Source organism: Eulemur rufifrons, chromosome 19 (assembly GCF_041146395.1).
Source record: "Eulemur rufifrons isolate Redbay chromosome 19, OSU_ERuf_1, whole genome shotgun sequence".
NCBI classification, from domain to species: Eukaryota; Metazoa; Chordata; class Mammalia; order Primates; family Lemuridae; genus Eulemur; species Eulemur rufifrons.
In genome coordinates, this window is record NC_091001.1 from 57090307 (window position 1) to 57105922 (window position 15616).

Sequence of the window (15616 nt, forward strand, 5' to 3'; positions counted from 1 at the left end):
CCAGCCTTCTCCCTGGAGTCCATGAGTCATACACAGAAGTTAATTCATTGGAGCAACTGGTTTTTCTTAGGCTCTTTGTAAAAGTACTTCAGAGAGTCCCTCATGATGAAGCAAAGAAAGTCGGGTTCCTCTCCAGTTTCTTTCCAGCTCTTGCCTCGTTTCCTCTGTGCTTCCTCCACCACCTTATGATTGAACTTACCTGCAGACGCAGATCCCAACTGAACTAGTGTTGCCTGAAGCTGGAAGTACACCAGCAAAGCCTTGTCACCCCATTCCTTTGGATTTGGAATTAAATCACACTCCACCCAGAACATCCCCATCCTCTTTGCTGCTGACCACACTTGTGAGATCCACTGTGCCAATGACTAATGCTTCAGGCTTGCTTCTGTATCATAATGTGGAGCCCAGGAATCCATCATTCTTTTAGTTTTTTTTAATTCACTTTTTATAACAGAAGTAATAATTGAACACATTTTTACTGTAAGACAACATGAAATTGAAGTCCCCCTTGTTAACTAAGTATTCAATTTGCATTGCCATACAATTTTGGGGTTGTTTTTGTATTCTCAAATGTTCCAATAAAATTCAAACAGTATGGAAGTATGAATAGTAAAAAGGGAACATATCTCAGAACCCTGCTCCATTTCCACTCGTTATCCACTGTTAACAGTTTGATGGTAGCCTTCCAGACCTTGGTAAAATGCATTCACATACATATGTATGTACTTAGGCAGATAGTTTTATTTTTATATAAATGGGATCATATTATATCTGTTATACAACTTCCTTTATTCGCTTATCTTTTAGTTTTCCATGTCAGTACATTTAACTTTACTTTGTTAACAGCTGCATAATACCCCATAGTTTCAGTGTGCCCTAATGTAAACACTTCCATACTGGTGGGCATTTGAATTGCTTCCTGTTTGGGATTTTGATTATTTGTTATTACAACAAATACTGTACTAGACATCTTTACATATATCTGTTTGTATACTGTCCAAGAATGTCTCTCAGGCTAGACATCTAGAGGTACAATTGATGGGTCAAAAGATGGGTGCATTTAATATTTTATATTTTTCAAAACTCACAATTAAAGAATTAAATAGGCCAGGTGTGATGGCTCACACCTGTAATCCCAGCACTTTGGGAGTCCGGTGTGGGAGGATCACTTAAGCCCAGCAGTTCGAGACCAACCTGAGCAACACAGCAAGCCCCATCTCTACAAAAAATAATAATAATAATAATAATAATAAAAATTAGCCAGGTGGGTGGCATGTACCTGTATTCCTTGCTACTCGAGAGACTGAGGCAGAAGGATTGCTTGAGCCCAGTAGTTCGAGGTTACAGTGTACTGTGATGACGCCACTCACTACAGCCTGGGCAACAGAGTGAGACCCTGTCTCAAAAAAAAAAAAAAAGAATTAAACAATTTAACCATTATTTCCCTTTCTTCTGCAGAGAGTTCTTTCCTGGGAACTGACATTGACCTTCAGACTATAGACAACGATACTGTCAGCATGGAGATTTTCTTCAAAGCCTGGCTGCATAACAGTGGAACAGACCAAGAGCATATCCATCTTCTTCTTCCTTCACGGTGTTTCAGCAACATTTCCAGAGCCAGAGATCATCCAAGTATACGACCTCCCAAAGATATATAATATAGGCTATAATTATCCTTGTCTGGGATTGGGACTCTAGATTGGTGAGTCATAAGAATCCAGAGTAGTTGCGGCTTAGGGATTCGATTAGGCTATGCAGTATAAGCATGAGAAGCATGAGGAGTAAGAAGAAAAGTTCTAAAACATGACCATTTAGAAAGCTGAGCCTAATTAAGCCCAGCTACCCAGGGCCAGTTAGTTTAGGAGCAAAGTCTTAGACACCTCAGTGATAGGGCATCAGCTACACTATGTAAGAGCACAATGAGCCATATGTTTTTCTCAATATTCTCACTGTTAATGTGGTAAATATTATTGGCATTATAATTAGAGGTGTGCCAGTACCTCAGCAATATCAACAGAGCCTATGGTGAGAGGAAGTGAATCAAGATTAAATAGAGATCTTCTCACTAGGGAGGCAGCAAATTGAGGAAAATTAAAGCAACTGCAGAGACAGGCCATGTTCACAAAGCACTTCAGGCAATTATTGAAACTAAGAGATCAATCTAGTGTTCTGGGCATCCCAACTTGGCTATTGTTCTGCCTGATAGTGATACTTCATTCCAGGTCCCACTAGGTGGTAAGAATAAGGCCATTTCTATTCTCTCTTCTTTGAAGGTTGGGTCAGGATGCAGGGTAGCAGGGCCTGCAGATGGGCCCATCAGTCTAGTCAGCCATGCTGAGCTTGGGAAAGCTGACTCCTTAGGGTCCAGCTCAAAAGTGAAAGGACTAAAGTGTGTCTTCTCCTTTAGGGGTGGGATTTTGTACCCATCTTTCTCACCAAACAGAATATTGGTTGTAGCTAAAGAGATCACTGAGGGTTGAAAGCTGGATTGGACGTGGTGCTTACCAAATCCCTTCTCCCACACAGCTCACACTGCTTACTGCCTCCTCTGAGGGCTCTCTCTTGGCCATTGGCAGTATATTTCCCTTTCTTCAGCTGTAATAGAACTGCTTACGACCATTGTTTCTTCAGGACAAGGAAGAGCCCTTTGGAGTGTCACTAGATAGGATTATGATTTCCCAAGACCCTTTCTTTCTAGGGATAGCCATCAGGTCTCTTCCCCTCCCCCATTTCAACCCAGGGCCCAGGATGCCTTTAACAACTTAACTTGGTTTTAAGCTGTCTTTCCTTTGTGTATAAAATCTTCTTCCCAGCACCTTCTTTCCACCCCACTTGTCCAAGGCTGTTAGTACCCATTTATCCTTGTTCCATCCTTTGGAATTCACTTATCTGTTTTCCCTATTTAAGGTTGCTGGCAACTTTATACAGACGCTACTTTATAGCTAACATTATTGAGCCCTCCCTCTGTGCCAAGCCGTAAGTTAACTCTTTTCCTTGCATTATCCCATTTCATCTTCACACAGCACCTTGAGGTAGATACTGTTACTGTATGTTGTTGAATCTAAGATTCTATCAGTTGTAAATTATACCACTATCTTATGTACACTAAGAAAGAAAACACTGCCAGTTAAACATGACACAGCTCTTTCTTGTCACTTACAAGTATTATTTTATCCTCATTGAGAAAGCTCTTTGAGGTTAGAGTACTAAGTAAGGGCCAAGAGTATCTGGCCAATGGCAATTTTAAGACACATACAGAGATGTTAGTATGTGAAAAAAATGTGTCTTAGGATCAATTAAATACAATATTATCCCTGTTTTACAGATGAGAAAACTAAGACTTAGAGAAATTAAACACTTTCGCAGGGCTTCACAGAAAGTTAATAGCAGAGCCAGGATTTGAAGCCAGGCAACTCCAGACTCCTTCTTAACCCTTAGGATCAGAAATCTACATTTTGTACATTTGACCTCTCTCAGCCAAGACTATGTTCATCAAACCCAGGCCTATCTGCCTCCAGACCCTGGGTCTTTACCTACTATACTAACCAGCCTCGTGCTGGGCAATTCTGAAAGAAGGGGCTAGAGATTCACTTTTCTCATTAAGAGGGCTAGGGCCCTCAAAGGCCTGGAACTCCTGCAACTAGACTGTCTTGCACTGTTGCATGGCATTTGCCCATGGTACTAATCAGAATTTCTCTGGCTTCCCTTCCCTCTTCCCAAGGCTTTCAGCACCAGGGGCAGAGCCAGAATGTTTATCTCCATCTGTAATCATTTTTTGGAAATCTGCACATCTTCAGGGTGCATGGTGGAATTTAGATCCAGACTCTAGTCAGCTGTTCTGCTGGGAAAGTCTTCACTGAAATCCAGATACTCAGGCACAGTTATAATGAGGTCTGGGGAAATTAGGCTTCCCCTAGGGAGGATGTGACCCACCTGAGATTTTAAATAACGCAATAAAGATTATACTGTAGGTATCTATTATTCTTAAAACTGAAACATTGTCACACATATGGATTTCTGGACCTGTGGTTCACTACAAAAAATGAAAGAAAACAAAAGTCCTGAGCTCTCCTCCTATAGACTGTTTTGAGGAGTGCACCTCATATGTTCACTTTGACTCCTCCTTACAAAGTTCTGCACCCATACCACCTGCTTTTTGGGCCACGTAGGGCCCTTCACCCCATCTCTAGGTGCTTCCCTTAGAAGGGCCTTTCTCTGACAGAAAGAAGGCACAATCAACCACAGATGAGTGTCTACTTGTTTGGTTTGGGGTCTGGCACCTCTGCACCTGGCCTCTGAATGGTGAGAAGCACACCTGGTTCTAGATTCAAGCCCTGCTAAAACAACTTTCCCAGCTTTGGAACATTCTGCTGAGGCTGCAGTTTGGGCTGTTCTCAGACCTGACTGCAGTAAGAATCACATGAGGAACTTTTTTAAAATATCAGTATCTGGGCTCCACCCTCAGAGATCCTGGTTTAATTGGTCTGGGGTAGGACCCAGACATCAGTACTTTTTAGAAGTTCTCTAGGTGATTCTTACTGCCACCAGCATTGAGAACCTCAGCCCGATGAACACAGCTGTCCAGTCAGAAAGCCTAGGGACCAGAAATGGAGAAGTCAGGCACAGATGAAATGAGGGGAAGCTGGAGTCCTAGGCAAAGTTCCTCCTACTGACTTCCTGGTCCCTGGGACAAGCCAGGCCAAGAGCCATCTCATCAAGAATTAATGTCTTGGTCTTAATCACTGGTCCCAAGAGGGCCAGCTGGATCTGTCATCTATTCTGCCACTCGGGTTGGTTTTTTTTTTTTTTTTCTGTTATTTCTACTTTTGTTTTTACTTCATGTTGCAGTTAGTACAGTCATTTCATAAATCATTAACATCAACTATCCTTCTCACAAGTACTCAGCATTCATATATTCACAAGATTGTTATCAGTATGCAAGCCAGATATTCATTTTATTGAAAAACTTTGTAATATCAAGGCTTCAAGCCTAGTGCAACAGAACGCTGTCCACTGTGGCATGTGAAGGTACTTACTGGAGCAGGAGCTTAATGTAGCAGAGTAAAATTCCTAGATAAATGGTTCATACCTAGTCTAAGCCCTCCTCAGAACTGTTATCTGATGCTGCAGTGATGCTCCAAGCCCCAGAAGGTCATTTACTCAGTTTCTTTGAGGAATAAAAAAATAAACTATTTCAGGAACTTATTTCCCCCACCCCATGTCCCTAGAAGAACCCACAGAGAAACAGCAACAGTCACCTGACCACCTGACTTCTGCTTTCCTGCTCCTCTTTCGTATGACCTGCAGTCTTGCCAAAGCTTTGCCACAGGGAAGCAGCAGAGGCAATATTTCCTTCTGTGATTGCCAAAGGGCCCCTGCATATTTTGGCATTAGCTGCCTTCTCCATAGAGGATGCATGTTCCTCTGACTGGATCCAAACCAGATCTCTCACTATGAGACAACTGCTCAGCCAGCCCAGAAGTAAAACAAGTAAAAACCAGCCAGGCGTGGTGGCTCACACCTGTAATCCTAGCACTCTGGGAGGCCGAAGCGGGAGGATCACTCGAGGTCAGGGGTTTGAGACCAGCCTGAGCAAGAGCGAGACCCCCGTCTCTACTAAAAGTAGAAAGAAGTTAGCTGGAAAACTAAAAATATAGAGAAAAAATTAGCCGGGCATGGTGGTGCATGCCTGTAGTCCCAGCTACTCGGGAGGCTGAGGCAGAAGGATTGCTTAAGCCCAGGAGTTTGAGGTTGCTGTGAGCTAGGCTGACGTCATGGCACTCTAGCCTGGGCAACAGAGTGAGACTCTGTCTCCAAAAAAAAAAACAAGTAAAAACCACGTCAGATCCAGAAAATAAGTTAACTGTTGCATAGAGTGACAGAGATACTATAGGTTCCAGACCTGCTTTACCTTCCCAAACCAATCAAGCTTTCCTCTTTCCAGTCCCCTGCCTCCTCCCATCCTTTGCTTGCCTAATAGAGGTGGAATGGATGACAGATGTTATCTCATAATGGCATAGCCTGAGGCAACTTGTGACCCACAATCCTTCCTCCGATGCTGCTTTTTATTGTAGTGTGCCTGAAATGTGATCTCCAAGAGCGACTGCTCAGCCCCTCCCTGCTCCCTGGCACAGCTGACAGCACCTTGAGAATGGATGACCCCAAAGGAGACTTCAGCACACTCTACCAGATGGCTTCCCAGTCATCAGCCTCTCGTTACAAGCTCCAAGTGATCAAGTATGGTCCAAGGAATCTCCCCAATCCAGGCAAATGCTATTCTTACTGGTTCTGTGGCTAGGAAGTCCAGAGATAGACAGTATCTCTAAGTGTCAGGAAAGCAATGGTCAGTTCCAAAGTAGCAGTTACAGGTATAGTATGAGGGTCAAGCTACTCAGCATATGGAGGCCAAATGAGCAGATGGTAGAAGAAGTGCTGTAGTAGAACATTCTGAGGTCTGGGTGAGAATTGGAAGTCCAGAAAGTCTCTGAACACAGAGAAAGATGAGATCAGTAGAAAGGTGTTTATCCATTCAGTAAATGTTTATTAAGTACCTACTGTGGTTAAGCATCAGGACACAGATCCAACCTTTAAGGAATAAGTGGTACGTAAGATCTACCCCTGCCCCCTCCTATTTCCCTAAATACTATCAATAGAACTCTTTCTTCTCAGGGAACCAATTCTAGAGTAGAATTAGCAATGATGGCAGAGGCCACTTTGCTTCCTAGTTCCTACCACAGTGCCAATGCACAGGTTCCTGAGCTTTGACAGTCTTTTATGTGCTAGATACTATACTAGACGCTAGCCATACAAAGGTAAATAATTCACAGACCCTAATCTAAAAGCTTTCATAGTAGTGTGGACTTAAGCTGAATTTAAGTGGATCTGGGTAGAAGTTCTAGCTATCACTGAGGAGTCTCTCACTGCCATTGTGTCTTCCCAGGGCTCTAAAATCTAGCGGGGTCTGCGAGTCATTGACGTATGGACTCCCGTTCATCCTCAGACCCACAAGCTGTTGGCAGCTGGACTGGGATGAGCTAGAGACAAATCAGCAGCATTTCCATGCTTTGTGTCACAGCCTGCTGGTGAGTACCCACGTCCCCAGGTGAGGAAGAGGAATAATGTTAAAGTACCAACCATAGAAAAGCAGCTAACTAGGCCGGGCGCGGTGGCTCACGCCTGTAATCCCAGCACTCTGGGAGGCTGAGGCGGGTGGATCGCTCAAGGTCAGGAGTTCGAGACCAGCCTGAGCAAGAGCGAGACCCCGTCTCTACTAAAAATAGAAAGAAATTATATGGACAACTAAATATATACATATAGAAAAAAATTAGCCGGGCATAGTGGCGCATGCCTGTAGTCCCAGCTACTCGGGAGGCTGAGGCAGGAGGATCGCTTGAGCCCAGGAGTTTGAGGTTGCTGTGAGCTAGGCTGACGCCATGGCACTCACTCTAGCCTGGGCAACAAAGTGAGACTCTGTCTCAAAAAAAAAAAAAAAGAAAAGAAAAGCAGCTAACTAATCCTGCCCTAATCCCAAAGCTGCCTTAACTCTCAAGAGGACAGAATAAAAACTGGAAACACTCTAAAATTTGGAGTAAATCTGACTTGACTTTGCAAGTTTCATGCTATAGTGAATAATTCCCAAATTTAGTTATGGAACATAAAACTTGAGGCCGGGTGCGGTGGCTCACGCCTGTAATCCTAGCTAACACTCTGGGAGGCTGAGGCGGGTGGATTGTTTGAGCTCAGGAGTTCGAGACCAGCCTGAGCAAGAGCAAGACCCCGTCTCTACTAAAAATAGAAAGAAATTATATGGACAACTAACCATATATATATAGAAAAAATTAGCCGGGCATGATAGCACATGCCTGTAGTCCCAGCTACTCTGGAGGCTGAGGCAGGAGGATTGCTTGAGCCCAGGAATTTGAGGTTGCTATGAGCTGAGACCTGCTAGATGAGTGAGAATTAGGCAGGTGAGGGTTTTCAGGAAAAGCATTCCAGGTGTAGGGAAAGGCATGTGCAAAGACCTCAAGGCTGGAAAGAGCTAAGAATCAAGGACAGAAAAGTGATTGTGACTGAAACCTGGAGCAAAGGGGAGGGAGGCAAAAGGTGGGGTTGGAGAAGTGAGCTGGGGGCAAATCGTGCAAAGCTTTGTAGGCCAAATTAAGGACTCTGGACTTTATTTTAAGTCGGGAAAGAAATCATGAGAAATGACATCATCTATTTAAGTTTTTAAAATATCACTTAGGCAGAAGTTTGGAAATGCACTATCAGAAGCAAGAATGGAGACTAGAAAATTAGGTAGGGGTGCATTGCAGTACTCTAGGCAAGAGATGATGGCTTGGACTGGAACCTGGGAAGGTAAGAAGAGAAGAGTAAACCAATTAGAGAGCTATTTTAAAGATAGAATCATCAGAACTCAGTGAAGGATTGGATGTAGGGACTGAGAAAGAGGAAGTATCAAATAATTGCTTGCTTTCTGACTTGAACAACTAGATGGATGTCATTCCCTGAAATAGAAAAAATAAAAGAGCACACGCTTGAAACTAATGTAACATTAGAAAGCAAAATAAAACAACTGCAAATAGAATACAAGGACAGATATAGAGTAAAGGTTTGACCTAGTAGGATGGATATGGGTGACCAGGAGAGCATGGCGATGCATCTCGTTCACTATCAGAAGCAGACTTCTCTTTTTCCTGTTTCAAAGCCCACACTCCCTTTTAGGTCTGCCCACTGAGTTCCTGTTTCCTATCTGAAGAACACCCATCTCCTGTCTTTGCAGAGCAGAGACAACAGACCCGTTGTGACTGTTAGTGCCTAACAGCTCAGTTGACTATTTACTCCACCCAAGTCCTCAGAATTTCAGACATGATACATCACTTGGAAGGAATTTCTCCCAAGTGGCTTCAATATGTTCTTATGGTACTTGATATTTTAAACATACATTGGCATTTTAATATACTACCAGAGAGAGTGTAAATTTTCTGGCAAATGATACTCTTCAACACTTTTGCTGGGAATGTAGCCCAAGAAAAGAGTCAGGAAAGGGAGCAAAGATGTATGTACCAGCATGTTCATCTCAGTGTTGTTTACAATGGTACAAAGTTGGAAACAACTAAATTTCCTAAATAGAGAAGTTGTTAAATCTAAATGGAATGGGGGATTATAGGAACTGTAACTCAGCCAAACAATGAAATATTATGTTGTCATTAAAAATAAGGATGGGAAAGCGTATTCCCTTCCATCCTGGCTTACATGCACAAGATCAGAGTCTCCCTGCCACTGAATCGGGGTTTGAGAATCTGTATGTATGTATGTATTCATTCATTCATTCAACAAATATTTACAGACCACTATGTGCCAGGCATTGTTCTAGGGATGAAGAGACTTCTTTATCACTCCTCTCTCATGGAAAATCACAAGTATGTAGTTTACCCATCACTAACAGATACCCATTTTTTTGAACATTTACTAAGTGGTCGTCACTTAACCAAGGGTTTTGCATACTTTCCCTCATTTAATCCTCACAATATTCTGTAAAGTAGAGATTGTTGTCCTTATTTTTACAAATGGAGAAGACTGAGGCCTCAAGAGACCAAGTGACTTATCAAAGGTCACACAGCTACCAAAGTGGCCAAGTCAGAATTTGAACCTAGTTCTCTTGACTACAAAGCCCATGATTTTAACTTCTTTGATCAATTCCCTACTCTGGATGTAGCCAGATAAATACAGATTACAACACTGAGGCGAATTCTCCCTTCACTTACACCCCATGCTTCTGTACTTCACCAGACTTGAACTCACTTAAAGTGGCTGGGGACTCATAACAGCTCTTTACCCATCTGTGCTACTGTTCTCTCTACTCTGGTCTACCTCATCCAGATTAAAGACCACTCTCCTATTCTGGAAAACAGAGAAGCAAAATAGCGTTTAAATAGCTATTCCTTCTTGCTTTTCACGTGACATCTTCTCCAAGCAGCAAAAATCCTGAATGGCAGTATATATTGCAGAGCAGTGGTCCCCAACCTTTTGGGCACCAGGGACTGGTTTCATGGAAGACAGTTTTTCCACAGGATTGGAGTGAAGGGGAGGAGGCTGAGCTGAGGCAGTGATGCCAGCGATAGGGAGCGGCTGTAAATACAAACAAAGCTTGTCCCTGCTGTTCACCTCCTGCTGTGTGGGTCCCCCGCCCTAAGTTTCATGGAAGACAATATTTCCATGAACTGGGGGTGGGGGAAGGATGGCAGAGCTCCGTGGCCCAGTCCCTAACAGTCCCTAACAGGCCACAGACCAGTACTGGTCTACACCAGGGGGTTGGGAACCACAGTTATAGAGGACAAATTTTTCACAAGCTTCAGCTCATTCATTCAATATATTTTTGAGTACCTACTATGTGACAAGACTTATTTAGAGTTTTAACCTTCCTAACCCTATTTTTTATAATTTTGCCACACTTCTTTAAATCCATCCTTGATTTTTTTATTCTATCTTACACTTTTTTTATATGTTCTTTTAAAATCTGATTTCAAGCCAGCTCCCTGTATAACTCTCTTGCTTTCTGTTTCTCACTGTGATGTTTCCCCACCAGCCAACTTCTCATTCTAACTTCTTTTTTCTGTTAATAGCAGTACCACCATCATCTACTCACCCAGGCTTGAAACCTCAGTCATTTTCAGCCATCTCCTGCTTTACACCCACTTCATCATTAAGCCACATCAATTCTCCTCTCATAACATAACTTGTAACTGACCTTTCCTTCCTGTTCCACTGCCTGTCCTCATCAAGACTTCTTCAGTAAACTCCTAACTAGCTTGCCTACCCCAATCTCTTCCTCTTCTAATTTACCCTACACATTGGCACCAGATTAATCTTGAAGCATTCCCCTGTCACATTTTTCTGTGTGCAATACTCAACGACTTACTAAGCCTGGCATGTTCTATCCCTACAGTACCTATTGCATTTGTCTTCAGTGGCTTTAGTGTTTCCCTTCCCAATCCATTTTACGTACTGCCAACAGATTAATATTCTTGAAATACAGCACTGATTCTGACACTCCTCAGCTTTAAAATATTTTATAGCTTGCTGTTGTTTACACATAAAGTCCATATTCCTTAGCCTAATATTCAAGGTCCAGTTTTGTCTCCCTTTATTCCGCTTCATGTACCATACACTCCAACCAAATTAACACACAAACCTTAAATGTCCCCACCTTTGAACTTTTGTTCATGCTGTCCCCTCTCTCATCTCCATGTGTTCAAATCCTACCCTGTCCTGAAATTCCAAGCTCAAATGGTGCTTTTTCACTGAGACTTTTCCAGTTTCCTCTACTTATCATTAGACCTTTGTGTGCTCTATTTCTTTTTAGAGAAAAGCATATTTCAAGTAGGTTTTTAAATATATGATCCTATGATTTGGGGTTAAAGTCTAAGGTATACGTCAGGCATGGTGGCTTATGCCTATAATCTTAGTACTTTGGAAGGCCAAGGCAGTAGGATCACTTGAGGCCAGGAGTTCAAGACCAGCCTGAGCAACAGAAAGAGACCCCATCTCTACAAATAATAGAAAAATTAGCTGGGTGTGGTGGCACACACCTGTAGCCCCAGCTACTCAGGAGGCTGCAGCAGGCAGATTGCTTGAGCCCAGGACTTTGAGGCTGCAGTCAGCTATGATGATGCCACTGCACTCTAGCCCAGCCAACAGAGCAATTCCCAGTCTCAAAAAAAAAAAAAAAAAAAAAAAATTTAAGATATAAATTTGACTAACCAAACTTCAGAATGACATGGTTGTTTTTTCCTGACATTTCTACCATTTCCCAACTTTACCATCCAATTCCTCAGCCTTAGTCAAATTTAGCCCAGAGTAGACATTGTCCCTTTGTTACCTCTCTTTTTGGGGGAGTCAAAGCAAGGTAGTTTTCTAATATGTGGTGGTAAAATGTAATTTTCACTGTCCAGGAAAAGCCTGGGCTTTGGAATCAGATGACCCTAGGTTCCTGACAGTGTCCTTATTTCCCAACCGTGTGAACTTAGGCAACATAACATAACCTCTCAAAGTGTCAGTGTATTCATCTATTCGTAACCCTAACAAATCTAGTGGCCCCCATGTGGTTTAGGCTCTGTACAAATGACATATAAAGAAGCACTATCTAGAGGCCCAGAAGTAATTTCTTTTTAAAGAAACAGAGTTTCACTATCTTGCCTAGGCTGGACTTGAACTCCTGAGCACAAGTGATCTTCCCACCTCAACCTCCCCAAGTAGCTGGGACTACAGGCATGCACCACCACACCTGGCTAATTTTTTAATTAATCTGTGCTTTCAAAGAACACCTATGAGGATCTAGTTCATAACCCACAATGATATTTCTCAAATTTTCTTCTCCTACTCAATTATCTGTAACCTGAAGCTGTTCCTAGAACTTTTCACACACAAAAAAAACCCTAAAATTCTCTTTACATCTCCAGTCCCTGTTCCTCTCTCAATCTTCTTCCTCCCTCTCTGAGCCATATGTTATAAACTGACTTAACCTCTCTGATGTAGTTCCCCTCTCTCTCAGGTCCTGTCTCTTTCTACCTATTTATAATACCCAGAAATGGAGTTTATTAGCCTTCTCCTTTCATGAGTAGAAGTAGAGTAAGAAGGAAAGAAAGGAGAAGGTGCATGACAGATGCATATTAGTAACTCTTGTCCCTGTCACATGTAAAATAGAGACAATAAAATATACCTAATATGGTTTTTAAGATGATTAAATAATATTGCATGTGTAAAGCACCTAGCACGTCTGGCATATGATTTGCACAAAGTCATTAATAGTTCTACAATTTCCATTTGTTTCTATTTTTTGTAGATTCTAACTCTCTGGAGAGATTCTCCATATTTTCATCTATTTTCTCGAACATACTAATCATAGGTATTTTAAAGTTCTTATCAGCTAACCTCAATACCTGGATCACCTGTGGATTTGTTCCTACTGTCTCTTTTTTCTCTTAGTTTTCAGACACGTGGTGTTGCCTTTTAGCACATCAAGCAGTATTTTAGTAAAAGATGCATATTGTGCATAAATTGTAGAAGCTCCAGCTGGTGTTGGATTTTTCTAGAGAGGGCTCACACTTCCCTGCTCTGGGCAGACGGAGTGGCAGCTGATCATTCTATTCCACTCAGGAACTGTGTTGGGTCAAGGTTGGGCTACAGTCCTGCTAAGGCTCAATCTACCCGTGCTTTGTTCCTGGCCCTCTAGAGTTTTCCACTGAAAGCCTGGTTTATTATGTACATCCCTCTCCTTGGAAGATACCACCTCTAATCTCTGTCTCCCAAATCTGCTAAAACACTCTACTTTTTAGAGGCATTGTCCTTAACTGTTTTTCCCTCCTGCCCCAAGCAGCTCTGGTATTTGGTAAATGTGCTAAGGGGAAAACTGGATTGAATCCCATTCTCCCCGCCACCAAGTCTCCCTCAAAATATCTGCTGGTTTCTCTGTTCCCCTGCAAGTGCCTTAGCAGTGGAAATCCTGGACTCTCAACTCCTTTCCACCACCAACACCATGCCCTCCAACCCAGAATCAACATGTGCCTTCAGGGTAAAAGCAGCTGCAATAATTCCCTTGTACCTCTGGATTCTTCCCTCTCCAGCGACTTAGCTACCTCTAGTTCTCATTGCCTCAGCAGCTCCTCACTGACTTCAAACAAATGATCTCTATATATTACCCAGCTTTCCTGATTGTTCTAGGCAGGAGAACCAGTCTGCCAGTGGCCACTCCAACCCACCCAGATGCAAAAAGATGTTTATTTGTTCCCTCTTTGCTGCCAGGACATATAGTACATTTTCTAATTTACCCTCATCCAGTTGGCTGGCTCCACCATGTTTTCATTTTCAAGTTCCTGGATTTCCTTACAAGTGTAGGTATAGCTTAGTTTATTCACTGCTGTCTCTTCATCTGCCCCTTCTTTTGGAGCAGTTCTTCTGAACAAAGTCCATATACCATAATTAAATTGTAGTGATTAGTGCCAACCCACCAGGCCTCATCAACTATAAATGTGTAAGTTTTCAAATTACATTTTACACATACTCTAAACCTTAGCCAACAGCAGCCTTAAATGTTATTTCATTCCCTGATTTTTCACTTGACAGTTGTATCTTTCAGTCTTCTTCATAGATCATTTTATTTAATTTGGGTATTTTACTTCCTTTTCCTCAGAAGATGATCCCTTCATCAGAAAGGCATGTGTTGTCCACCATTCCTATGATTGTCACTGTCAGATTAATCTAGATCATAAGAGAGCTATGTGTTTCGGCAGCATTGTTTAGTGCTTTTATAGATCTATATGTAAGAATTCAGTTATTTTTAATTTAACAAATTTGAATAAATATTAACAATTGAATGTATTTTTTTTTTTTTTTTTGAGACAGAGTCTCACTCTGTTGCCCAGGCTAGAGTGCCATGACATCAGCCTAGTTCACAGCAACCTGAAACTCTTGGGCTCAAGCAATCCCCACTGACTCAGCCTCCCTAGTAGCTGGGACCACAGGCATGCACCACCATGCCCGGCTAATTTTTTCTATATATTTTTAGTTGTCCAGTTAATTTCTTTCTATTTTTTAGTAGAGATGGGGTATCACTCTTGCTCAGGCTGGTCTGGAACTCCTGACATCAAGCGATCCACCCGCCTCGGCCTCCCAGCATGCTAGGATTACAGGCGTGAGCCACCACGCCTGGCCCGAATGTATTTTTAATTTAAAAAATTTAATACTTCATAGTACTTACCATGAAGTTCTCAACAGTTCTCAACACTTCACAACTATTAATTTATTTTATTCCCATAACCATCCTATGAGGTAAGAATTATTTTCCTTATTTTACAGATGAGGAAACTGAGGCCCAGAGAGTAGAGTCAGGATTGAACCCAGAAAGGCTGGCTTCAGGGCCCAAACTCTAAACCTCTCTACAGCCACGTGAAATTCATTATCATATTGATTCGGAAGTACACATTCACAGTAGCAAGGATCCACAAGACAGCTTATTCCACACTTTATATCAGGAAAAGCTGGGAGGCTCCCTCCTAGCAAAACTGGGTGGTTTGTATTATATTTCTGTGAGATTATCTAATCCTGATTCTATTACTGCCCTACCCATATTTTTCCTTTGCCCAGTCCCCTTAATTATTTATTAATTATTATTTATTTTGTCTTTTTATGCTGTTGCATTTTTCTAAACTGGCATAACTGTGGAATGTGGCAGGAAATAAATGCATAAATAAATAAAATTAATTTTTTCCAAGTCTTGATGAGATGAATCTATCCATCGCCAGGAAAATAGCATTTCAATTACCAAATCCTGCTGTGTAGTCCCAGTTATGTAGCTAGTGACTCACTTTCTACATCCTCATTTCTCTTACAAAGTCATGTCTGTGTGAACTAGAAAAAGAAATGAAAATACCACCTAGGTCTTTCAGTTTCCTTCTTAAAATGTCAGAGTCTCTGGAGACACATTCCAGAGCTTTACGGGCAATGTCTGCCCTAATTGGCCACAGGAGTGAGAGGATTCAAGCCAGGATGTGTCCAGCAGGAGTCTAAGTACACAGGCAATGAGCTGGTTGAGCTGTAACTGGGTGGGGAAGCGGAAAGT

General features: G+C 42.2%; 1 protein-coding gene across 2 annotated transcripts in view; it reads left to right on the forward strand.

Annotated features, from left to right (window-relative positions):
• Nucleotides 1-15616, forward strand: part of M1AP (meiosis 1 associated protein) — a 60826-nt gene that overhangs the window by 38169 nt on the left and 7041 nt on the right. For both annotated transcript variants that reach the window (XM_069494868.1, XM_069494867.1), the window contains exons 4-6: nucleotides 1459-1632; nucleotides 6075-6237; nucleotides 6941-7082. In XM_069494868.1, coding sequence (XP_069350969.1) covers nucleotides 1459-1632; nucleotides 6075-6237; nucleotides 6941-7082 — 479 coding nt within the window. The remainder of the gene's footprint in view (nucleotides 1-1458; nucleotides 1633-6074; nucleotides 6238-6940; nucleotides 7083-15616) is intronic.